This window comes from Sturnus vulgaris, chromosome 4 (assembly GCF_052056855.1).
Source record: "Sturnus vulgaris isolate bStuVul1 chromosome 4, bStuVul1.hap1, whole genome shotgun sequence".
In the NCBI taxonomy this organism is placed as follows: Eukaryota; Metazoa; Chordata; class Aves; order Passeriformes; family Sturnidae; genus Sturnus; species Sturnus vulgaris.
The window spans coordinates 2,622,352-2,649,548 of NC_142246.1; the positions used below are offsets into that span (position 1 = coordinate 2,622,352).

Genomic DNA, 27,197 nt, shown 5'->3' on the forward strand with positions numbered 1-27,197 from the left:
GAAAGACCATCTAGTGCACCTGTGGATATTTTTCACTAGAGCATCTTGGCCCAAACCTTTGGTCAGATAAATCTCTTCTGACCTGGGCCGTTCAGGGAGTTCTCTTCTTTTGTATCACCACGGAATTGACCCCAAAGGGTTGTGGTTTTTTTTTTTTGCTCCATTTTGCTCAGCAGAACAAAAGAAGGGCAAAAAGAAACAAACCAAAAGGCAGGGTGAAGAAGAAGCAGAGGAGGCTCCTACCATTGTGGGAGGCAGAAGAGGTCTCCTGTGTTGTCACCACCATGCTGAAATTCCTCTCCGTCGTCTCCGCCTCCGTGCTGGGGACAGTGGAGCGTGGAGCCTCGGGCGTCACGCTGGGGAGCAGGGATGGGGCTGGAGGCACAGGCACAGTTGTCCCCAGGGTGGAGGAGATGTTGAGGCTGCCGGTGGTGGCATTGGGGGAGGCTGTGGTCGGATGAAGTTTTGGTGCTGTGGTAGGAACAGTCCCTGGAGTGCTCATGTTGAGTCTGTTTGTGTTGGGTGTGGTCCCATCCTTAGGACCTGCTGTAGGAGCTGTGGTGGGGCTCCTGGGGGAGGTGGGCACTGAGGTGGGAGGTGGCTCTGAGAAGGGAAAAGCACAGGGGAACCTCTGTGAGATTCTTTTCTGTGACATTGATGGGTTTACGTTCTGAAGATTCACGTGACTTGTAACTATAAGGATAAAACACCCAACAAATCCTGAGTGCAGGACAAGGAATGCTCTGCACAGCAGGTGATACAAATATCATAAAAACATAACCTGAACAGGTGCTAGGTGCTATTTATGGAGAGGTACAAACATCAGAGCCCCTGGAGGTGAGGATCAATATCAGTCAGGGTTAAAACCTGAGGGTCCCATTTATGAGCACCTGAAGCTCATCACCCTCTCTCCAGCATTTCATGTTACAGTTACATGGAGGGCAGAAGGAATGAGACACTGAGCACATTCACACTCCCTCCTCTGATCCCAAAGAGGGGATAAAAGAGAGATGAGGAGCACAGTTTACCTGTTGTAACGTTGTTAGCACCTACACTTATCAGGCCACTTCCGAGCAAAAGGAGAAAGAACCACAAATCCATGTTGACCTGGGGAGGAAAGCACAGAACACTTATTTAAAGCCTCATGCAATATCATCCCAAAATAATCCAAGGTGGGGATGTTGCTGTGCCTCTTGTAAAGCTCAGAGGGAGAAGTGGAAGCGTGGCTGGAGTCCCTGCAGGCATCTGGATGGGAAGGATTTATGGGTGAGTTCATACAACCCCAAGGGGAAAGAACACGGAGAAATCCCAGTCTGGTGGAACAGCAAAGTGTCCGTGGATGAAGCAGGGAATGGGTGAACTGTGGGAGAGCATGAGAAGAACAAGCTGAGCACTAAAGTATGTGGTCCTAAAGGAGATTCAAAAATTGTTCATACAGTGATCTGCAAATGACTTTACTCTGAGCAAACTCAAAGGCAATTTAAGTGAAGACCACAGCAAAGAGCCTTGATCCCAAATGCCCCAAAAGTGGAGGCAGGAATGAAGGGGAGGTCAGATCCCCCTGGCTCACTGACACCTGAAATGTTACAGGGCAGGGGGAGAACACCCAGCTCCATTCAAACCCCGCTGGATTCCCTGTGTATGTGCTCAGAACAAACACTCACAAATAATCCAAGAAGATCAGCAAGCTCAGGCTGCACGCCCATACTGTACGTGCTTCCCAGGAAATGTCCAGCAGAATTACAGGACGATGACATCAGTAAAATAATTTCCCCCAGTCCTTTCTAATACAAGATTTTTATGGTGATTTCTTTCCTCTGGAGATCTCAGAAAGCTCTTGAGAAATGGGTATCATTATGTCCTCCCAAACACCTACAGATCCAGAGGCCCAGAGATGTCACACGTCGTCACGCTGGCCAAGACAGAGCCCAGGGCTGCCAAGTCCACACCAGGACGTGGCCACGGGGCTTTCCAAGGATGGGCTAACACCTCTCCTGTGCTCTGAGCCCAGAGAGGGCTTGGGCACAGCTCAGCTCTGTGCCATGGGCCAGCAGCTGCCACACGACTCCCGTCCTTCAGGCTTTTGTCCTGTGTCCAGTTGCATCTCCAGGATCTCCCAGAAGAGAGCTGTGAGATCTCGCTGCCAAATCAGCCTGAGGTGCTGCCAAGAACGGGTTTTATTCCCTCCCCCTCTAGTAGATCTTGTGTTGTTTGTGCTTCTTCTATTTATTTAAATCTGCTTCATCTAGACCCATCCCAAACTCTGGGCAGAAGGACAACACTGAAGTCATCCATGCACTGGAAATGGTATCAGCAACACAAGATCCTCCCACCCCACCTGGGAGTATCCTCCCACCAGCACCACCTACTTACGTGTTTTTCCTCCCCTCCAAAAGAAAACCTGGCAAAAATCGACCTTACTCAGTGACCAAAAGGTCAGACAAACCCTGAACCAGAAGGAAACCAAGCTCCAGAGATAAGAGCTTTCCACAGGCTCCGTCCACATCCAGCCCTGCTGCTGCCACAAGGAGAGCAGGGCTTTCTCCAAGGGTCCCACTGGTGTGAGCAGTCAGCATTCCAGAGGGTTTCATCACCAGTTAAAATATCTGTCTGCATGAATTTGAACTGATTCAGTCCTCCTGTCACTGTTGAGAGCAGCACTGGTCCTGCAATGCCTCCCCCAGGCTGTGCTCCAGGGTGGGATGTCGGGAAAAACCCACAACCAGTAGTCTGATGGTTTGATGACATGTTCCACTCATGGTGATTAACACACCCCAAAATCAGCCTGGTCAGCAGCCTGCCAGAGTCTGAGATGAGACTGGTCTACACAGGTTTGGCTTTGGGGAGAAAATCCAATATTTATAAGGAAGGAATTGTTCCCTGTGAGGGTGGGGAGGCCCTGGAACAGGATGAGAGAAACTGTGGCTGCCCCTGGATCCCTGGAAGTGTCCAAGGCCAGGCTGGATGGGGTTTGGAGCAACGTGGGATAGTGGAAGGTGTCCCTGCCCATGGTAGGGGTTGGACCTGGATGGTTTTTAAGGTCCATTCCTACTCAAACCATTCCATAATTCTATGATCTTTGTAACTCACTGCACAACTCGGATTGTCCAAGCATCCCACTGAGGAATCCCACAGAAATAAAGTGATCACCCTGACTGGACCCATGTGCAAAAGCAGGAGGAAGCTGAAGACACACTTAATCTCCAGAGAATGGAAAAGATGGCACAGAGATGCTCTGAAAACCTCACAAGGGGTGATGAAAGCACCAAGGTCTCGTCATCACAACCACTTCTGTCACTCTGAGCCCATCACTGCCACAGCAAGGACACAATGGCAAGGGAAAGGGAAAGACTCGGCTCTTCTGGAAGCACTGCTAGGAAAAAAGTGACCACTTGCAGTGTTTTGATGAATATTTGCACAGAATCACCATTCACAGAGCTGGATATGGCTCCTTTCTCTTCCTGCAGCTTGTTTCTCAAAGCAAGAGCTCCCCTTGGGATCCTGTTCATTTGGGATCCCCATTCATTTGTTCTGTTCATTCATGATCCCACTCACTTGGAATCTCATTTGTTTGTCATTCCCTTTCATTTAGTATCCCATTAATTTAGGGTCTCTATTAAAATTGGGTCCTCATTCATTTGGGATCCCATTCATCTCCTTTCTGCTCCTGTTCTGGGCAAGCTGTGCCAGGGCCTCCCCACATCCTCACCACACTTTCCCTTGGTATTAAAGCAGGACACAGAGGGTGGGAGGAAAGCAGGAAAAGCTGTGAATCCCTTCTCTGCTCTCCACTATCGAGAAAAATCCCACAAAGGATAAAAGAGTTGGGGCTTATTTCCATAAACTGTGATTGCTACATGGATGAGAGCTACAGGAGATTCCTGGACTGGCTGCAAAGCCCTTTTGGGATGGTGGGATGATCACAGAATCGTTTAGGATGGAAAAGACCCTTAAGCTCATCAAGCCCAGCCATTGATGAGGGTCCCTCCTTCGCTGAGCCGGCAGCACAGCTCGATGCTCTGGGATTACATCAGCAGGCAGGGAGCTCTAAACCTCTCTTGATTCTACATTTAATCAGTTCATTGATCCATGAGTGGATTGCAGGAGGAGGAAGGGCTTGGCAAGGGGAGATAATGCTGGATTTCCCCAAGAAGAAAGCTGGATGTGGGCAATCCGTGCAGAACCCGAGTTTTTATGGCTTTATTACTGTGACTGCCAAAAGCAATGGGATGCCGGGAGCATCCCAGCTTGCCGTGCACACCATCACCCAAAAATCCAAATCCCTGGAGACGCTCCTGTGACCGGCAATCAGCTGCCAGAGCTCCTTTATCACCTTAAAACCGGACCTGGAGCAGGGAGCAGGCAAAGAACCCTGTGCTGAGGGAGGGCTGTGCCAGCCCAGCTCCCAATTCCCAACCCTGCTCTCAAACACTCCCTTATTCCCAAAAGCAGCATCAAGAAACGCCAGCAGCTCGTCCTTCCCCGCTCCTTAACATAAAAGGCCTCGAGAGTCCTACCCCAAAAAGCTGGAGAAACCTGAGTCTCCCTTCCCCCTCGGCTCCCTCCCTGCTGGTTTCGGAAACGGAGAGGAAATACTTGTAATGTTATCAACATAAACACAGCTCTTGGCCGGCTGCAACATCCTGCGAGCTCTGCAGAAAAACACCCTGACGTCAGGGCGCCGGCTCTGCCCAGGACAGAGGAGCTGCCTCTGGCACTGCTGCTCCACAGGGTCGGGCTGCCTGGTGCTTGGGAGCTGCTTTTTTCAAAGAGCAGCCTTGGAAATTTCGGTAATTGCCGCTGGTGTGCCCATAAATATGATATATATATGTATATGTATTTTTCTTGTATCTATATCTTACTATATATCCATATCCATATCTATCTATAGATTATATATATAGATAGATATCTCTATATATAATCTATATATCTCTAATAGATAGATATCTCTATATATAATCTATATATCTCTATATCTATACCTGTAGATAGATATAGATACAAAAAAATACAGATATATATACATATAGATATAATATTTATGTATATATATATATGTATTTTTCTTGTATCTATATCTTAATCTATATCCATATCCATATCTATATCTATAGATTACATATATATAGATATCTTTTTATATAATCTATATATCTCTATATCTATACCTGTAGATAGATATATATACAAAAAATACATATATATCTTATGGGCACATCAGTGGCAATTATCGAGGTTTATCTATATAGATATCTAAATATAATCTAGATATCTATGTCTGTATCTATATAGATAGATAGATATAGATACAAAAAAAATACATATATATAATATTTATGGGCACATCAGTGGCAATTATCGAGGTTTATCTATACAGATATATATAGATATATAGACACATAGATCTATATCTATATATAATTTATATATCTATAATCTATATCTATAGATAGATATAGATATCGATAAAAAATATGTATATATATGATATTTACAGGCAAACCAGTGGCAATTATCAAGGTTTATCTAAATATATACAGACATATAGATATATAGATTATATATAGATAAGATATAGATACAAAAAAAAAATATATAATATTTATGAACACATCAGTGGCAATTATTGAGGTTTATCTATACAGATATATAGATATATTGACATATACATATATAGATTATATAGATACAAATATAGATACATATATATATATAGATGTAGATATACAGTGCATGTGCACTATATTATTCCATGAATTAATTGGGATCTCCCTTGTAGGAAAGGCTGGATTTTAAGCTGCAGGATGTATGTTTTAAAAGAAGCAGATCTTGTCAAGATGATTGATGCTGGAGGGGGAAAAAAAAAATAAAGGAAATAATCTCTTTATAAAGTAATAAGTGGCTTCAAAATGCCCTGTGCTGGTGCTACAGGGGGGTCAGGCTGCAGGATCACCCCACAGCACTTCCAGAATGCAAAGAATTAGAGTTTATTGCTGCAGAAACTGCCCAGATCCAACCCGGATACAGCCGTCCACAATCAAAGGCAGGATTTACCCCCACCTCTGACATATTCCTAATTCCTGGAAAATGAGGCAATCTTTTTCTGTGTGCACTGAGGAGACACAACCTGAATTCTAACCAGCTTTGCCGGGACCCCAGAAATCCCTGCTGTCACCAGGAGGCTGCTGAAAGGCAGTGGCTCAACTGAGACTGCCTGGTGCTGGCTCCAGCTGCAGTGAAAAATAAAAATAATGTTCAGTTTTCCTTTTTATTTGTTGGCAGGGGGAGAGGGTGCAGAACTGGGAGCAAGGTTGGCTCTTTGAAGCAGCTCACAGTAGGGCGAGAACAAGCACGAGCATAAGGAAAGGGGAAAAAGGTCATTTTTTAAAAATTCTTTTTGGTGGCAGCAAGCCATCAGCATGGCTCAGCCACCCTGGAAAACAAACCTGCCTTTCCCTCTTCCCCCTCCCTGCTCCTTTAAAATCCTGTTTGTGGATTTTTAGCCTCTCAGTGGAGCTGTGATCCACAACAGAGGAGTTTGTCTGATAAGCAGGGCAACTTCATCATAACCCCAAACCTCCGGATGAGATGCAAAGGATGTAAAAACACACGTGGAACAGCAGAGCTGGCCATCACAGGGAGAGAAGAATTGAATTTAGGGAGGAAAAAGGGTTTTGTTGCACCAAAACGCAGTGACTAATTCCTTGCATGTGTCTCCTAAGCTGAAGCAAGGCCTTTGATGTGTCACTGAACATTATCCCCCACCCTCTGCTGTTCCACTCTTCACCAGAAAAGATGAATCACAGCAGCCATTCACCCCTTCTGAAAATCCATTTAGTTTTCTTTCTTTCTTTTGTTTTTTTTCCCCCCCCTTCTTTTAAATAAACAGGCAGTTTCCACACGAGTGACAGCCCCTGTGTGGAGCAGGGCAGGAGGAGGAAGATGAGCCTCTGGGAAGGGCCTGGAGCTTGGCTTTCTCCACCTGCTCAACCTTCCACAAATCACTGCTTTCCTGCACAGCAGGATTTGCTCATGGAATGGCTTGGAAGGCTCCTTAAAAACCATCCAGCCCCAACCCCTGCCATGGGCAGGGACACCTTCCACTATCCCAGGCTGCTCCAAACCCAACCTGGCCTTGGACACTTCCAGGGATCCAGGGGCAGCCACAACTTCTCTGGGTAACGTGTGCCAGTCTTTAACAACCTCACATTAATTAATTTCTCCACCTAATTCTGCTTTCTGGCAGTGTGAAGCTATTCCACCCTGTCCTATCACTCCAGGCCCTTGTTCAAAGTCCCTCTCCAGCTCTCCTGGAGCACCTTTTGGCACTGGAAGGTTTTTCAAGTCTTCTCTGGAACCTTCTTTTCTCCAGGTGAACACCCCCAGCTCTCCCACCTGTCTCCAGAGCAGAGGGGCTCCAGTTCTTGGAGCATTTTCATGTCCTTCAGCTCAACAGGTGAACACACACTCATCTTTCAAAGAATATCATCATGATACATGCAAGGAGACAACCCAACCCTATTTCCACCTGGATTTTTGGGCACCTAGAAATACCTGTCACTGTTAGGATAACGTTAAAATCTGCTGGTCTGAAGCAGGATCAGTTTTTCCCGTGGATATGAACAGGGGTGAGATGTTAACCCACCCCATGGTGATGTGCATGGGTGTGAAGCCAAGGTGAGGATGGAGAACATCCAAGGTGTTCCAGGTGTTCACCAGCCAGAACTTGGATGGAAGCTCCCCAGGCAGGTCCAGGGAGGGGATCCTGCCCCTCTGCTCAGCACTGGTGAGGCCACACCTGGAGCACTGGGTCCAGTTCTGCCTCCCCAGCACAAGAGGGACGTGGACAGACTGGGCAGAGCCCAGGGAGGGGACTGGAGCATCTCTGCTCTGAGGAAAGGCTGGCAGAGCTGGCACTGCTCAGCCTGGACAAGAGAAGGCTCCAGGGGTCTCATCCCTGCCCATCAACAGCTGCAGGGAGGGTGCAGAGAGGATGGAGCCAGGCTCTTGGCAGTGGTGGCCAGGGACAGGACACACTGAGCACAGGAGGGTCCCTCTGAACACCAGGGAACGTGTTTTGGGTGTGGGGGTCACCAGGGGCTGACACAGGTTGCCCAGGGAATCTTGTGGATTCTCTTTCCTTGGAAATACTCAGAATTTGTCTGGACATCCTCCTGTGCAACCAGATGTGGCAGCTCTGCTGGTGCAGCAGGTTCAGATGACTTCCAGAAGTTCCTTCCAAAATTAATCACTGTGATTCTGTAGCTGCCTGTCCTGCAAGCTTTTCAAAAAGCAAAGCTGCTGGGATTGAAGCTCACAGAGGAGTAAGAAGCACCCAGCACTGAGTAGGAGATCCTACACTGTGCAGGATGCTGGAAGGGATTCACAAGGATCACCAAGTCCAACTCCTGATCCAGAACAGGACAACCCCAAAAATCACAACATGTGCCTGACAGCATTGTCCAAACAATGCTTCTGGAACTGAAAAATAAACTGATGAGTTTTCAGAAAAAAAAACAAACCAAAACAAAAAACAAACAACCAAAACAAAACCAGAGAAAAACAATAAATGTGGGTTTTTTTGGATCATGAAATAGTTCAACTTCCTACAAAGATGCAGAAATGGTGACAGTGGGTACCAGTCACTGAACCAGAGAATGGTCTGAATTGGAAGGGACCCTAAAGATCATCCAGTTCCAACCCTCACAATTAGTCCCCTGTAATGGGCACATTAGACCTTACTTTCCTGCAATATCTTGCTTTTAGGAAAGAATTCTGTCCCTGCATGTTTAAAATCAAGCAAATACTAGCAAAGAGGCTACAGACTTGATGCTAAAAATATGGAAGTAAAATTCAGGGGATGAGGCTACATCCCTGGATGAAGCCAGGAGCAGAACTGTGGCACATCTAGGACCAAAGCCCTCGAAGATCCTCGTCCATGGAAGGGCAGCTCTGCCACAGCCACTGCCTGGAAACCGCCCCAGGTGCCTCAGAGGGGAAGAACTACAAATACAAATTATTTTTCCTAATAATAATTTTCCTAATAACTCATAATTAGGACAGGTTTAATTCGCCTTCAGCCACTCTTTTCTCCTGGCGCCACAGATGTGTGATCATGGGAGTATGTGCCTGTTGCTACTGCAGAATTAAACTGGGATGGCTTGGGGAACAAACTATGGAAGAGACAGAGGGGATGAAAATCTTCCTGGGCCTGCAGCAATTGAGAATGACCAGATGGAGAGGGTTTCCTAAAGAACACAGCATCGAGGTGAGAGCCAAGAGAAGGGGAAGTTTTGAGAAGACAGCAGAGAGCTGACCCTGGGGGAGCTGCCAGGGCAGGGAGGAGGAAGATGAAGAACCAAGTCCAAGCTTTGTCCAGGAGGAAGGTGCTGGGATGAAGCTGAGGGATGAGGGGGGCAGCAGCAACTGTGCTGCCATGGGGAGAGGGAGGTGAGACCTGCTCTGGGATGATTAACACAGATCTGCCAAAGAAACACCCTCAGAGCTTGTAAAAACCCCTGGCTAGTACAGGACCACGCTCCTGGTGTGCTTTCCCCATGGGATCAGCACTGCAGCCACAACACGGCACCGGGAGAGGCACGGGAGAAGCTGGCTCAACTCATTATTCAAAACCATTAATTAATAATCAAAACAAACAAACAAAAAAATCGAGGCACACAGGAACATATTTCCTTAAATATCCCGTTCTAGGGTGTCCCCTCCTAAGTCCCAGACGTGTACAAAGGAAAGATTCAGCTGTGAAAAGGACCGGTTGCTTTTGATGGAGGAGTCAGGATGAAGGATGGCCATTATTCAGCATGACAACATCCCTACCTAGCAAAATGCCTTTTGGAGAGAAAGAACGGTGAGTGGGGAGGAGAAACGAGGCTTAAAATAAAAGAAAACCCCACAGGAAAAAAAAAAAAAAAAAAAAAAAAAAGCCCAGTGTTTGGGCTTTCTGCAGGACCGGGATGAAGTCGCAGCTCCACGCCAAGATTGAGCTGGGAGCGTTCAGGCAGCGAGAGCTCGGAGCATCCCACTTAAAACAAAGGTGTCGGAGGGGGATCGCTGGCACGACAGCCTTAAAATCTCATTACAGAGGCTCAGCCCCAATTAAAAACGCATGCGTTCGGTCATGCAGCTCAATTCTCCGTGGTCGTGCTTACCCTCAAATCCACCCGGGGCCACCTGTAGGTGCGGGGAGCAGCCAGCCCGTCCCACGGAGCAGCCCCCGGGCTAACAAAGTGCGGCGGGAGCCGTGGAATCACCGCTCCTTACCTGCGGTAATTCTGCACCGCTGCTCCGTTCAGCCCTGTTGCCACAGTAACACTTGTGGTGTAGCCGAGATCACTGATTATGAAACTAGGGGGAAAAAAAAAAAAAAAAAAAAAAGAAAAGGAAAAAAAAAAAAAAATCAGAGGCTGCTAATTAGGATATACTCCAGCTCTCCAAAAGCTCCATATTAATGACATTACGGTTGCGAGCGCAGGGGAAACAGACGCCAGGAAGAATCACCTCGGTCAGCACCCGCGGCCAACAGCTGCTTTTTTTTTGGGCTTTTTTTTATAGACAGGTCTTAAAAATTCAGCCTGCAAATTCCCTGTAAGATCGACTTGTTTTCCTCCTCTTTGAACAAACGTGCAAGACTCGGTGGAACAGTCTTTACTCTCTACATATATTTGCATGTATTAGACTAGGGGAAAAAAAAACAAAAACAAACCAGGGTTGAGGATGAGGTACAAATGGTGACAGCATCCCCTGCATCTCTCATTAACTGTGTTTCTCTGTTTTCCAGATAAACCAAAAATCATGATTTTACCAGTGGCTGCGAGGGTTTATAAACAAGGTTTGCAAACGAGGGGAACTGGATTTGAAGCGTTTTCCTCCCTGACTTCTATGAGTGCCAAAAGCATTGTGAGGCACGTCTTGTGCTGAAGGCTTCAAGCTGAAAAGTCTGACTGGAGCAGTTGTGCTGCCAGACACAACTGTTTTTCAGCACAATCCACAAATAAGACATGGGAGCGTGTTTCCAGGTGAAGGGAAAATTGCCTGACAGGTATTTCTGGAGCTGCAAGCCCAGAGAGATGCTGCCTGAAAAAGTCAGCTCATCAAATTGCCAGGATTTTTCCATTTTCTCAGATGACCAACCTAGTGAGTGGATGAAATGGTGCTGAACATGTGGAGCCAGGGAAAAGTGAATTCATGGATTTTAGAGAGTTTTTAAGAGTTTCCTATCCTAGAAATGTCCAAGGCCAGGTTGGGCAGGTTTTGGAGCAACCTGGGACAGTGGAAAGTGTCCCTGCCCATGGCAGGGGATGGAACAAGATGGTCTTGAAGGTCCTGTCCAACCTGGCCTTGAGCAATTCCAGGGATGGGGCAGCCACAGCTCCTCTGGGCAACCTGTGCCAATGTTTTACCACTCCCATTGTAATAAACGTGTTCCTTACATCCAGAATTCGGAGAACAACTGGGGACTCATCTTTTTATCCCCCGCTTTGAGGCAGGAAAATAAGTGAGATTAATTTTTTTTCTCCAGCAGCATCACCTAAAGCCTTGAAAGCAGAGAGTCCCCCACTCACAACTGCACGAAGCAATTTCTTCTCCCACTCACCAGCAAAACACTGAGGAAGTGTTAGATGGAGTGTTAATTACCTATAAATGTGATTTATTAGCTGGAAACAATACAAGACACCCACCAACCACCACATACAAGCGACTGGCCAAGCACCAGGGCACCCAGTCCTGGGCACACTGGGATTGGCACGCTGCAGGTAACAAATTAATACAACCAGAGGGATTCAGCTGCATTTGATGGTTTAGTTGGAGGCATTATTTCCAACCTTTTAATAGGCTTATTTACAGGAATTAGTCCTTTAATGCCGTGTGTTCCTGTATCCAGTGCAGAATAAGCTGGCTGGATGTGACCACAGAGAGAACATCTGCTTTTGTGAGCATTTAGGGAAATTATTGCCAATTACACGGATGGCAGGTGAGGGCAGCTGGGGAGGGAGGATCTGCCAGGAGGGACGAGGAGCCTTGCTAGAAACTGATGTGAGCAGGAAGTGCCCTTGGAGCATAAATATCTCAGCAAACAAGAGCTGTTACCCAGAGTGCCACCAAAATACCCTCAGCAAGGAAAGGATTTCCACTGCAGAGTTTAGGGGTGATCCCTGTTATCATTCACACTGTCAGCATTTTGAGCAGGTCAGTCTCCCAAATATTTCTTCTTATCAGACCATGCTCCTGAAAAATGACCCCACTCTGCTTGTCTCCAGTGGCTCTATTTCCACCTTTATCTTTCCTTTTTTCCTATCAATCTTTCTTATTTTCTATCAATTGTCCTAATCTGCCTTTTGTTCACCTTCCCATCTCCCATGCCCAAGAGGGGTGTCCTTATTTAAAGCAAAGCAATGCTGTAGACACAGGTCACAGAACCAAACCAAGCTGGGCACCTTCTATCATTGCTCCTGCTATAAAAACATCATGTAAAAATGTATTTATGGGCGTGACCAGAAGGTCAAGGAAGGGGATTCTGCCTCCAGTGCTGTGTCCAGCTCTGGGATCCCCAACAGCAGGAGGACCTGGAGCTGCTGGAGCAAATCCAGAGGAGTCCAGGAGATGCTCCAGGGCTGGAGCCAGGCTGGGAGAGCTGGGGGTGCTCACCTGGAGAAGAGAAGGCTCCAGGGAGAGCTCAGAGCCCCTTGCAGAGCCTAAAGGGGCTCCAGGAGAGCTGGAGAGGGACTGGGGATGGAGGGACAGGACACAGGGAATGGCTCCCACTTCCAGAGGGCAGGGATGGATGGGATATTGGGAAGGAATTGTTCCCTGTGAGGGTGGTGAGCCCTGGCACAGGGTGCCCAGATTTGCTGTGGCTGCCCCTGGATCCCTGGAATTGTCCAAGGCCAGGCTGGATGGGGCTTGGAGCAACCTGGGCTAGTGGAAGGTGCTCCTGACATTGTCAGGGGGTTGGAACTGGGTAGGTTTTAAAGGTTCTTTCCCGCCCAAACTGCTCTGTGATTCTATGTTTCTGAGATTTATATATCTATAAACCTATTATAAACCTAATATAATATAGCTCCTACAAATTGTATATAGATTTTGCTATAAACCTACCATAAACTCAGTATCAGTGCAATAAACATATTTCCTGCTGACTCAAGATTGTAAGAACTAGTCCTAAACACCATGGTGGGTACAAGCCCCTGCTGATACCAGCACAAAACCTAATGCTCAGTAGTGCTGAAAAATATATAATTAAAATGCAGCTTCTTATCTTTGAAGTGATTAACCAACATCCTGGGACGACTGACTTTTAGCCCTCCCATGTTATTCACAATTCATCCTCTATTTTCATCTCCCCAACAAAAGGCTGAACTCAACTGTATTATTGTCAGCCAGGGCTTTTATCTCCAGCCTTCGGAGCGGTCAAGGCATGGGACAGAACAATGGCTCTCACAGGAGAACAAATACAATCTGAACAAAAATACCCTGTTGCTAAGGTCTAAACCAGCCTTCTTTTGGGCACAGCCGGGTAGCTGGGAATTCCAGAGCACCCTTATATTAAAAAAAAAAAAGAAAAAAAAAAGAATTAGGACTCTGATAGGGAAAGTAAGCTGATATTTAGAAGTGCTGTGTTCTTCCCTCCAGGATGGCATTTAAAATAAGAGTATCACATAAAACCCCAAAGCTGAAGTTGGAGGAGCAAGCCCAGAGGTCCATGGAGATGCTGGCCCACACAGGCACAGTGCAGATATTGGGGAGGTCCAGATCCAGACCTCCTCTTCAGGAAGGCCCCGGCCCAAAGCAAAACGATTTTCTCTCGTGAAATGCACCCCAAAAGCAACCACAGAGCAGCTGTGTGTGGTTTCCACATCCTCAGCCAAGGGAGCAGCACCTGCTTCTGCTTTTGGGGTTCAGTAGAGAAATGCTCCTCCCCAGCAGTGGCTGGGCAAGAAACTGGGTCTGGCTGTGGTGTCCTCCCCACTAAACACAAGGGTTTCCAACAGGCTCTGGGCTCAGGAGTGACCCCAAGGTCAGGAAAAGCACGACTAACAACCAGGCTGGGAGAGGAGACAGCAGAGCCATAGTGGTCCATAGATAGCCACGAGCCTCCATGGCTAGCCCATCTTCCTCCCCTCTAGATGGAGCTGCAGGAGAAGCCTGAGGTCCCTCCCTAAAGTGAAGGTGGATGCAATCCATCATCTCCAAGAACAGAATCATGGAATGGTTTGGGTTGGAAGGGACCTTAGGGACCATCCAGTCCCACCCACGCCATGGGCAGGGACACCTCCCACCAGCCCAGGCTGCTCCAAGCCCTGTCCAAGCTGGCCTTGGTCACTTCCAGGGATCCAGGGGCAGCCACAGCTTCTCTGGGCACCCTGTGCCAGGGCCCCACCACCCTCACAGGGAAGAATTTCTGCTCAATATCCAGCCCTGCCCTTCGTAGGTTTGCAGCCATTCCCCTCTGTCCTGTCACCTGCAGCTCAGTGCAGGAAAAGAGAACGAGTTCCTGAGGCAATTTCATGAAAGCCAGCAAATTACAGTTTAATTATTCCATCCTGCCACGTACCAGTAAATACCCATCATGGCAAATCAGGAAATACAGAGCCCCCCAGAATAATGCTCCCATCCATTGGTGAGACAATTCTGTATTGAAAACCTGCTCAAAAGCCTGGCAGAGCTGCTGTGCCCAGGGGCACCACAGCTGCTGCAAGGAGCAGCTCCTCTGAAGTGTTTGGAGATTGTATTTGCACTGGGACCACAAATCATTTTTTTGGACACACGTAGGCAGTGGTGAAGAGATGAATTCTGGCCATTTCACGTGCAATACAAAATAGAGAGAATGTCAAGCTTCCTGGATGACAGCAGAGCCTGGATGCATACGAACGAGACAACAAAGTAATGCTGGAATTCAGTTTTTTATGACCCGTTTTGCTTTTTTTCCAATAAACAAGGTCTCCCTGAGCAGCCATTGAACATCACCATTTGTCACTTAGATTTTCAGTCATATGAAAATAAGTATGAAATAATACGATAGAGCTCAAATCCTCCTGCATTAGGCACCTAAGCCAAACAAAATTATGCTGAATTAAATTCATTTCAATCCCATCCAAAAGGACAGAGCCCTTCACTCAGGTTCAATCATTCCAACAGCAATGAAGACGACAGCACCCGAGACATCCCCATCCTTGAAAGTCCTTGCTGTTCCTTTCAAAAGGCTTTGAAAAGCAGCTTTCCTACAAAGACACCCATTCCCATCACGCCCTGGATAGGAACATAATACACAGAAGGCTCCTCAGTGTTGCTGTTAAATAAGAGACCCCCCAAACCAGGCATGAAATGGTACAGGAGCTCCCACACAACAGAGAGGCTCTCTGTGCCTGCAGGGACACAACACCAAGTCTGTTGCTCCACACCAGGACGGTGTTTGGCAGTGCGAGGGCTCAGCCTGACAAACTCATCTCGTTTTTTCACAGAGTCATGGCATGGTTTGGGCTGAAGAGACCTTAAAGACCATTCAGTTTCAACTCCCTGACATGGACAGACTAGACCCAACTGCTCCAATCTGGTCTTTAACACTTCCAGGGATGGGGCAGCCACAGCTTCTTTGGGCACCCTGTGCCAGCATCTCACCACCCTTACAGGGAATGATTTATTCCCAGTATCCCATCTAACCCTGCCCTCTGGCAGTTCAAAGCCATTCCCTGTGTCCCATCCCTCCATCCCTTGTCACAAGTCCCTCTCCAGCTCTCTTGGAGCCTCCCTGACAGGATCCTTCTGTTCTCCAGGTGAGCACCCCCAGCTCTCCCAGCCTGGCTCCAGCCCTTGGAGCATCTCCTGGACTCCTCTGGACTCTCTCCAGCAGCTCCACATCTTTCTTGTACTGAGGATCCCAGAGCTGGACACAGCACTGGAGGTGGAGCATCCTGAGGGCAGAGCAGAGATCAGATTCCCCTCCATTGACCTGCTGTCCACAGCCCAGGGTACAATTCCATTTCTGGGCTGTGAGCTGGCTCATGTTTCATCCACCAGCACCCCCAAATCCTTCTGGGCAGTGCTGCTCTCAATCCATTCATCCCCCAACGTGTTCTGATCCTGGGAAAGCCCCAGCCCAGGCACACAGGACCTTACACTTGGCTTTGTTGAACCTCATAAGGATCTCAAGGCCCCTCCTGCCCAGCCTGCCAAGGTCCCTCAGTATGGCATCCTGTCCCTCAAGGGAGTCACCTGCACCTCTCAGCTTGGTGCCATCACCCCTGACCCCATGCCATGCACCCTGAGGCCATTCTGGCTCAAATCCTCCTTGCTGCCCTTAGTCCAAACCAAATCCAGCCCCATCCTTCAGTGACACACACTCCAAGCTATGCTCTGTCCCAAATCAGACACGTTCCTGGATTATTATCTATGGGATTATTTTATAAACCCATAAAATCTTATCTATTGGATTGGTTCATCCTAAATGGGTGATGTTGTACCCCAAGCCATCCTGTGCTTGTACAGCAGTGAGGGGACACCTTCTGCAATCCTTCCATAATCAAATGCTGGGATGTTCCAAAGAGGAGGCAGAAAAGGAGAAGATGTCATTTTGGGAGGTGCAAAAGGCTTAAAACCTAAATCCTACAGATGGAAAAGGGGCAAGGTCTAATCTATAGATAAAGCAATAGGGATGTTAAGAGCAGCCAGTTCATTACAGGGTAATTTCTGTACACAGCAGTGCTGGGTTAATGGTTGGACTCAATGATCTGAGAGGTCTTTTCCAACCTAAATGAGTCTATGATTCTATTTCTACCTTAATAACACCCTCATGTTAGGGCACTGTTCTCAAAGGAACCATCTCCATATAATTTCAGAGATCTAGATGTGATTTCCAGAAGTGATTTAACTTAAATATGAACCAACCAGCCTCTATTCCTCTGTGGAGTACTTTCCTCTACTCCTCTCCCCCACAGCTTTACAGGCATCCCATGGATTCTGGGTGTGATTTGTCTGCTTTTAAAACCCAAGTCTGCCAGATGCTGTGGGGTCTCTTTATATCCTCCATTTATCCCTGATGTACAAATGTACAAATGCTTGTACAATTATATATTTGGATGCTGACTGCTCCCTACCTCCCACTCTGGAAGGTGTAGGAAAGGCAGACCTGGAGTCTTTGGAAAACATGGTTTTCATTCTCAGTTAATGAATTATCCCATGAGCAGTGCAAGAAAGGGAGTAACTTTGCTGAAGGAAAGCCCCATATCTCCACCACGACTTTGCAGAGGATGGCAATGGAGACAAAGGATTCCTTAGTGGAATTCTGACCCACCACCAGCTCCAAAGCAGAGAAGATGACAGGCACAGCTCAGCCTCTAAAGCAGATTTTGCACCATTGGAAAAGACTGGAAAAGGAGAGCAACCCCTGTTCTTTGCAGGTGGCCTTTCCTGGCAGCAGCAGGGTATTTCAGGTGTGGGATACTCTTAAATCACCTGGAGGAACCAGTTACTCATGGCTGAGATGCTGAGACAGGTATTAAGAGTCAAGAAAGGAACACCAGCAGTGGGGTGACTTTTAATCCTTGCTGGTGTGGACTGGAATTAAAATTCATGAGTTTGAAATGAATGGCCACCCATCCCAACTCACATCTCTGGCTGTGACATTAATGTACAGACAGAATCAATCCAACACCATCTTCCCCCTGACCTATTTGGGGACAGAAATAAGATTCCCAAAACCACCTCACAACATCCAGCCTGGTGGCACTGCCATGGGCTGGTTTTTATCCTCACCACTGGTTCTCAAAGAGGACACTCTGAGGGACAGGAGAAGCTGTAACACATCTCTGAAAGCTGCTTTGGTACAAAGCAAAAGACCTGGAGGGAAGTTTCAGGTGATTTGGTTGAAGGATGCAGCTGTTGCTGAGCAGCTTTAACTCCTCTCATCCCAGATCTCACCAGGAACTTTCCAGCTGTTCCACTTGCTGGAACGATGCCACGTTTGTGTGTCAGACTAAACATCTGTGCTTTTAAGCCCTGGATTTTCAGATCAGATCTATGTGCTTGGAGGGGGAAAATAACAACACAACCATTCCATTGAACAGAGCCACCATTATTTCTTCCTCCCCATCCTCCACATGACCTCTCCTCCCTCCACAGGCAAAGCAGTTCAACAGATTTCAGGAAAATGCAGAGAAAAACAATATAGCACATTTTCTGTGGTCTGTCTTTTCCTGTTAAGTCAGAGAGGAGCTACCAGAAACACAGCCTGCAGTTGGCACTTTCCCCTCCTGCCTCACTGCTTCAGGGTAGCACTGGATTTGGGATCTGGGGTTTGAGGACCAGCTGGGTAGCCCAGTATGAACTGGGAAAGGATGCTGGTTTACCCCATGGGTGTGTGCACCACTCTGCTCTTACAGGGCACTCACTGGAAGTGATGACAGGATCCCTCTGGTTTGGTTTCAGGGGCTCCATAAATCTCCACTTTTCCACCCTCCCAGCTCTCCATCAGCCCTCACTGCTGGAGCAGCCTTTGGTCCCTCCTGACACCCATCCCCACCCTCACTTGAAGACAAGAGTTAAATATTTCTGTGTTGACAGCTTGCTCTAATTTGTGGTCAACTGTGGTGAACATGAGCTGTGTTTCTGGTCTGATCCCCCATCAGTGTGCCACCATCAGCATCACCTCGTGCCTCAGCATTTTCATTTTCCCCCTGCACCTCCCTCTTCCCAAGATCCATCCAACCCTGTCCCTGCTGCCCAGCACCACTCCAGGCTTTTCCTTGTGTCCCACGAGATCCTCATGTGGGAGGAAGAATTTTCGTGTGGGGCTTTTGCTTCTTTCCCATTTCAAAAGACCTGAGATATTACAAGAGCTGGGATGTGGAACACCAAAATTGGGGGTTTAACAGCCTGGCAGGTAAAAACCATGAGTCACAAAGCACAGGAGCACTCAGGGACATGGAATTGCACAAGCCCTACAGTAACCTGAGGACCCAGTGGGGTGGGAGGAGGGAAACCTGGCGTCTCTTGTTCACACCGAGAGGGTTCCTGGAGCAAAGAATTCCCAGAATGACACCTACAAGGATCTGCTCACCTGCCATGAGCCAGCCTAGAAGCAGGTGACAAGCTGGGCAGCCAAGGACAATGAGGTGTCCCAAATCTTTGCCATCACCTCCATCCTTCCTCACTTCGGTGTCAGGGAGCCAGATGTTATTTCAGCATGACAGAATAATAAAATCAGATTTTGTGTGCCTCACTGTGCACCCACCTCCCCTCTCCCAGCCCAAGGGAGCTGCCACTTGGGCTCTTTCCAGGATGAGAGGAGGCTCCTGGGTGAGAGGGTGATGGGAAAGGGCAGGAACTGGAGAGGTGACAGCGAGGAGAGGGAGGCTGAGCAAAGTGAGGGCTTGTTCCTTTGTGCTGCAGCCTCTGGCCACATAACCTGAGTGGCAGCACCCATGATGCTGAGGAGCAGAGGGAGGAGAGAGAAAAACACCTGTGTTTGGGTTGTTGAAAATACTGAGTGACTGCATGAAAAGGAGAGCTCCTGCTTCTCCTGAGTGTCATTGCTCTGGGTCCTCCTCAAATGACCCCAGGTTTTACTGAGAAAGGAAAATTCGATTTCAAGTCTTATCCTGGAAGTCCTTTGGTTGCATTAGATGGAAGAAGGTCTATTGGGAAGTGAAGCAAACACAAGGAAGTGTTAATTCCCTGCTGAGCCAAGCCCTGGCATTCCCATGGAATGGACTTACAGGAGTGGGCTTTTCCCTTCCTTTTCCTCAGCAAAATGAGAAGCATCTCCAACTTTTGGCTATCCCGTGCCTACCAGGACATCTTTGGTTTGGGTGGAAGAACAACAAAAGGTTTCCATACAACTCCTCAGTCTCCCCACACATCCATCTATGTCTGGTGTGGCTTGAGAACAAAATCCATGTTAAGGCAGAGAGAAGTGGATTTTTAGTTTATTTTTTTTTATGGATCCTTTGCAGTGCTCTGATCCTAAGTGGTCATAGCAGCTCTGGGAGCACAGATCCCAGCCTGCTGCTTGTTCCCACACTGAGGGAGAGAGGAAGCCTCTCAGGGATCTGCATCACCTGCTCATGGACATTCAAAGCCTTCTGTTCACCTTGGGCCATGTTATCCCAGCTCTTTTCAAGGAGGCCTCCTTGTGAAAGTTGGTTAAAGGCAGGGCTGGGCTGTATTTACCTTGGCACCCGATTGCCTTCCAGAGTTCTCCTATTTCCTCCCTCAGTAATTAATTGATAGCAGTCAATGTCAGTGAGGAGAGGAGAAAAAAGAACTTCACCCCATTTTTCCCGAGTCTTTTGCCACTGTGGCCAAATCCTTGACCATGCCCAGCACTTGCAGTTTGTCACAGCACTGCAAAATCCAGAAGCAATAAAAAACGTGAGATCTTTCTTTTGGGATGTTACAGGGATTAAGCTGCTTCCCGAGATGAGATGCAAGGTCACCCAGAAGTGCTGGAGCTGATAAACAGCCCCAGGACTGCTTTATAATCTCTGCCAAACAAGTCCAGTGTATCAGAATAAAGCTCAGAAAGGTGAAACACCAGTTATATATAATTTCCAAAGCTCCTTTTGAGGGGAAAAAAGACCCCACCACTCCTTGCTGCTGCTGCAGAAAGCTTCAATCCCAGGCTCCATGAACTCTCCATCCCAAACACAGCACACTGAAACGCTGCTGGCACGAGCCTTTGCCCAACTGACCCATTTTTTTCCCCCCCCTTTACAAACTGGGTGAATAATGCCAAAACCATCTTATTTTCATTGAGAAAACATAATTCCCTCTAAGCAAGGTGTGATCCCAGCCTCGCTCTCCCCTCCTGACCTATTTACGGAAGTGCTGCAGCGAGGATTTCAGGATTTCAGCGTGATCCGCCCTGTAAAAGCCTAAAATTGCACTGCCCTACAAAGAGCTGGGATAAATTGACCCCTCTAAGCAAACGGGTTTTGCCAGGCTTTTATCTTCCCCCCATTGTTGGCTGACGCTGGAGCGGAATAATGAGACGATGCAGGGCTCAATGGGGCACGATTGGAAAACTCTGCCTTAGCAACTCAATTGTATCACCCCTGATGCCTGGGCTGGCTTTTGTACACGGCTACTGGTTTGGAAAGCTGCTCCTCATTTCACACACTCGCTCCATAAAGCTGCATTTAGGATTTTCATCCACTTATTTTTGCCTGGTGTTATGGCAAAGGGAATTAGCTGTGGGGTTTGGGGTTGGGATGGAGAAGTGTCTTTATAAAAAAAAAAAGAAGTCTTGTTGGGGGGGAGATTGCTCTGGTTGCATTTTTGTGCCCTTCATCCAGTCTAGACATGAAAGTCTCAGGATGCAGATGATTTCCGCCTCTCTGCAGAGGTTGTGCCATGGTATTAAAAAAAGGGGATGAAGGGAACAATAAGCACCAAGATGTGTCTAAAATTAGAGGTTTACAAAACAATCCGAGTTTATAATATCCCCAGTACAATAAAAGCCAAGAGCAAGCGAGCCAATTATTTAAAAACTGCAGGATAAAAGGAAACCTTGATCAAAACTGTTATCAGGGGAACAAATCTATCTTTATTGTGTTGCAGTTTCGCTGCTGACTGAAATAACTTTTCTAAAATTGCCATTATGATGCTAAGAATTAGCTAAATAGAAACAACACACCAAAATCAAAACTGCCTTGCCCAAACCATCAACATGACAGCAGCCCACAGTTCTTGCCTATTTTCTGCCAAGGTTTAAATTCCTTAAAAGTATGGTTTTCCCTTTATGCACCTTCATTAATCACACAGAAAATGGATGAGTTGATTTCCATGTGATCTTCAATTAAATTTGCATTTTGGGTCTCAAGTGGTAGCAAAGCTGCAGTTCCAAGATTTTAAGTGAATGGGTAAATTAAGAGGAAAATACCAAAACTGTGTTTGCTTTGGTGCTGTTATTATTTTAATATTGATCTTAAACAAGGAGCAAAATTGATACAACAGCAGTGCCAGAAATATTTTCCTCCTCCTGCCAGGGGAGATGAAAATGTCCTTTAAAATACTGGGGGGAAAATAATATTTACAAATCACTGCTGAGAGGAGGGATGCAGAAGCAGCAGGGGATCGGAGATTATGCAGCATCCAACTCCTGCTGTCCCTGACCACGGGGAGAATTCAGAAGGAATTAGGAGTTGTCAGGGGGATAAAGTCACTGTCAAGGAGGATGGACTTTTCCTTTGAAAAGCCATCTCTTCTTCTGAGGGTAAAGCAGAGCCTTCAGAAACCTGACCCTGCACCTCTGCAAGGTCTGAAGGTGCTCTAAGCACAGATCCAGGGGAGATCTCCACAGGACAGGAGAGCTGAGGTTCAATTCTTGCACATGAAACAAGAAAAGATGAGCCCTGAAGTACAGAACCAAATAAAAATGGGCACTGCAGTCCCTCAAAACCAGGCACCTCCATGTCTCCAGAACAAACATGGAGATGTATTTGCTCAGCAAACTGCACCACACAAGTTGTTCCTTAATCCTCATCTTCCCTGCTCCAGCTCTCTCTGCCCCACAAATTCACATTCAGCACTAAACCAAACCCAATCCATCTCCTTCCTAAATGCTGCACACAGTGCACTGTCTCACCTTTTCCCTCCTCCCACGTCCTACAGCTGTTTCCTCCATCACAACCATCCTTCCCAGGTAAGAAATGATTCTCACATCTCCCCATTCCTCCTTGGAAATCCAGACCAAGTCACAGATCCTTGCTTTTCTTCCCATCAACAGGCACAGCACTCAGCTTGGCAGATAAACAAGGCTGGTGGCAAAACACTCCTGACCATCAAGCCATGATTCAGCCACGACACATCATTTAATGTTTAAATTATCATTTAACTGGGTCAAATCCCAACCTGCTTCACAAGGTTTTCTCATCACCAACCTGCACGACCATTAAGGGGAAAAGAAAGGGGAAAGAAAAAGTTTGTGGCCAGCTACAGGGTGCCCCTGGATCCCTGGAAGTGTCCAAGGCCAGGTTGGATGGGGCTTGGGGCAGCCTGGGACAGTGGAAAGTGTTCCTGCCATGGCAGGGGGTGGAATGAGCTGAGCTTTAATGCCCATTCTGTGATACTATGATGATGATGATGATGCATTCTGCCTCAATTTCTTCCCCATTCTCAGAGCTCTGTCCCATGGAGCAAATAGGAAACAGGATTTTTTGTGGGTGAAAGCCACAAAAAGCTGTTCAGATCTCCAGTGAAACCATTTTCAGTTCACAAGCTCCAGAGCTGACACCCATGGACATCAGGCAGTTTTGGGAGATGCCTCAGCTGCAGCTCCAGGAAAGGTGAAAAGCACTCCCTGCAAAGATGGTTACACCCTCCTGAGCCTAGAAAGAGTCACAGAAAATAAAAATACATTTATATTTAAAACATATTTTAATATATTTAAATTTAAAAATACAAAAATATGTATTTTAATTGAATATATTTCAGAGTAGCAGAATCACAGCAACCCTGTAAGCAGTGATGGATCCACCACACTCCCCAGTCCAGTGCCCTTCCCACCTCTCAGCAGGAGGAAATGAAAACCACATGGACTGGCCAGGGAAGGGATTGATCAGCTCATCTGGTCCTACCCACAAAAACTGCTCCCTACAAGAAATTTCCCAAATTGCTCTATCCAGTCTCACTTACAAAAATCCAAAGCACTTCTCCTGGGATATGATTTCTCCCTGCAGGAAGCCTTTCCTAGCAAGACTTTCTTTTTGAAAATATCTTCATTTTAATTTGTTCTCCCCCTCTCTCCCCTGCCTGTGTGCATTTGTGAACTACACTAATGAAACAGATTAATACCAAAAAGGAATTACAATTTAGGAATAAATTAGTTTATTTTCCTTTTATCCTCTACCAAAACCCCTCAACATGTCAAAGGAAGTCTGTGTCTCTCTGAAATCTTCCTTTTTAAATTGGTCCCACTGCTCATAATTACACCTCCCCTCTATCCATACAAGTTACTCTGCTTTTCTTTCCCCTTCTTGGGAAAGAAGGCAGAGAAAAGAGTAAGAAAGGGTGGGATAAGGGGAGAGAGGAGAGGGACCCATCCCATCTGATTGGCCTTAATTGCTTCCAACACTCCCCAAGTGTCTGGAAATGAAGGTTATGGTACTGGTCATGATATGCCTGATGAATATTCCCAACTCCATTCCAGGTGCAGGATCTGAGGTTATCCAACAATTGGGTTTTCTGCACCAGGAAACAGCTTCCACTTCCCAGAAATACCACAGAGAAAGGCTGAGATGTGGCCAAATTGTGGGCAGCAGCTTGGAGAAAAAAGGGCTCAAATGCTGCTCCAAAGAAATAATGCTTGTTCACAAAAACTGGAAGGGCTGCAACAAAGCCCCAAATATCCACCAGGCTGGAGGTTAAGTACATATTGATAAAAGGTGTCAAAAATGCAATGGCTTCCACTGAAAATGTCCTTGAAAAGGCACTAGATGGGAAAACTCTACTCCAACCACCACCCTATTTCCCCAAAGGATTTTCATGTCTGGTGGTGAAAGCTATTCTAATTCATCACAAAAAATGGTTTATTTTGGGCTTGATCATCACTTCAGCAAATGATGACCCACTGGATCCAAGAGCCTGCTGCTACTTCAAGGTCCCAGGTTACTCCAAGCCCCATCCAACCTGGCCTTGAACACTTCCAGGGATGGGGAAATACAGGGATGGGGAATTACAGGACATTAAATGCTGTTCCCATCCCATAGGTGCCCAGCTCAGCATTACTTTTTAAAGGTTTCCACTCCTGTCAGGAGTTTAGCTGGAGATCTTCATTCCCTCTTGTTCAAAAACATTGTGTAAATCCTTGCCACACAAGGATCTGAAGGCCAATGGGAATTTTTTAGGTGGGAGGGCTGCCCCAGGTAGGAAAACCCATCGAGGAAGATGTGAAGGAAGCTCACACTGCAGAGGAACTCTCTGCTTGCTTCAGCAGCAAAGTTCAATTCTCACCCTTGTACAGAATGTTCTGATATTTAAAAATATTCAGTCAACTTCCACATCTCCTTTGCCCTTTATTTTTCTGACAGCTTCTCCTGGATGGGAAGTTCGGGAAAATCCAAACTTCAACAACAGAGCAAAGAGCCAGGAACCACTGCAGCCTCTGACCCGGGGCCAACCTTGGGGTGTTTTTGTTTAAAACACAACCCTTAGAGAGCTGCATGAATAAATACAGATTCTCAACTCTCTATCACTTTTTAGAGGTCTAAAAGAAAGCAGTTTTGGAAATAGGAAGTGCATATCCAAAGGGAAGGCTGGAACACAGGGAGGCTGCCTGCCCTTCCCTGGCTGCAAGTCTCCCTTTCTTGGCTGCAAGGAGCAGCAAGGAAGTGATTATAAAGCATTTATTTGCAAAATCACAGCCAATAAATCCAAGAGCAACAACACCCTCCCTCCCACTGCTGGATCCTTGGGTGGGGGGGAATGAAGGAGAGCTGTAGGTCTGACCAGCAGGCAGGTGCATGGCAGGAGATGTTCACTCCAGAGCTTTTTTTGGGAAGAGTTCAAGCCTATGAAGTGGAATATTCACTCAGGCTGTCCCTTACCTCTGCTGTTTTGAAGCCCTAGAAAATAAAAAGCCTTAGAAAGGCAATGACAGTTGTGAAATGAAAATGCCTGTAAAGGTTAAAAAGAAAAAAATAAAAGGACTGGGCTGTTGAATGAGGAAATGAGTAAGGGAGAGCAAGAGAAAATAAAACAGTACAGAAAAAGCCACCTAAATTCTCCTCCCCTTTCCTGGATACAAATACCATCACAAGAAAACCGTAGGAAGCGAATCTGACTGCTTTGAAAATCACTGAGGTCAAAAGCCCGACAGAAGAAAGGAAAAAGGATTAAACAAAGGGATGATATAATCTATCCAGCTATAATTCAAACCTTCGAGGTATAAATAGCTCCACTACCGGGCTCGAGTCAACCACTAATTTACACTGCAATCAGGAGGGGGAGGCAGATACCCATCCCCACAAGCAGATTAATCCTTAATTGCTCATTTTTGCATTTCTGACACCTTTCTTTGAAGTATCAAAGCTGGTACCATCTCACAAAAGGCGTTGGTGAGGCTGAAAATTGGAGAGATGAGCCTGGCTGCTGCTTGCTGGGGCCCCGTGCACAGTCCCAGATGCTGCTGTGGGTCCTTCATGCAAAGAAGAAAGGAGATGGCTCCAATCCATGGGGATAAGAGTGGATCAAAGGCAGCATTTGCCAGTTTGACACAAAGGGAAGCAGGACTTGCACGATGGCTCCTGTTTCACAATGTTTTTCCAAGACCTTAATTGCAGATAAATACTTACTGGGATATTCAAATACTTGTGAGCACTTCAATCATTTCAGAAGCTCTGTAAATCCCTCTAGGAATACTGGTAAGGATGGAGGGTGTGATGTGAGATAGGATCAGCAGGATCATCAGCTCGTGGGGGTGGTGGCTCCCAGAAAGGGACACCCAACCCCTTCTCCAGTGCTGTGTGTCCTTCCCACTTCATTCAGCTTCATCCCCGTGAGGAAGGCAGTGGCAGGGATGGAGAGGAAACTGTAGGGGAGTTTCTTCAGTCCCTGAACACATCCTCTATGCAACTGCATCGATTTTTAGGGGAGAAATTCCTTCATCCTTCACCACATTGTCAATCTGAAGTCTGGTTCGAGATCACAACCCTTGCTGCTCCTGAGTGCATCCCGTGCTTCCAGGAATGGCCGTGTCCACACACCCCTGCTGTGTCCTGTGGGTTAATTAACCACCCTGCCCCTGTTAATGACCCTCACTGCATCCCAGCCTAGCTAGAACTGAATGAAAACATCATCCCAGAATCACAGAATGGTTTGGGTTGGAAGGGATATTAAAGATCACCCAGTTCCACCCCCTGCCATGGGCAGGGACACCTCCCACTGTCCCAGGGTGCTCCAAGCCCTGTCCAGCCTGGCCTTGGACATTTCCAGGGATCCAGGGGCAGCCACAGCTTCTCTGGGCACCCTGTGCCAGGGCCTCCTTACCCTCACAGGGTTTTTTTATCCTAAAATCCCACCTAACCCTGCCCTCTGGCAGTGGAAAGCCATTTCTCCTTGTCCTGTCACCCCATCCTTTGCCCCAAGTCCCCCTCCAGCTCTCCTGAAGCCTCTTCAGGCACTGAATCCCCCCTTCCCTGCTGCCCACGATGAGGGATCAGCCCAGGGAACATCCAGAGCATGTC

At 47.1% G+C, this 27,197-nt stretch overlaps 1 protein-coding gene across 3 annotated transcripts in view; it reads right to left on the reverse strand.

Moving 5' to 3' along the window:
* Positions 1–27,197, reverse strand: part of PTPRA (protein tyrosine phosphatase receptor type A) — a 117,785-nt gene that overhangs the window by 25,527 nt on the left and 65,061 nt on the right. Inside the window, exons 4-6 of one of the 3 annotated variants that reach the window (XM_014876180.2) lie at positions 10,282–10,365; positions 1,029–1,107; positions 244–603 (exon numbers count right to left, since the gene is read on the reverse strand). In XM_014876180.2, the coding sequence (XP_014731666.1) occupies positions 244–603; positions 1,029–1,101 (433 nt within the window). In that variant the 5' untranslated portion in view covers positions 1,102–1,107; positions 10,282–10,365. Of the gene's footprint in view, positions 1–243; positions 604–1,028; positions 1,108–10,169; positions 10,366–27,197 lie in introns of those variants that run through there. The other 2 variants (XM_088162963.1, XM_014876178.2) reach the window with 2 other exon arrangements.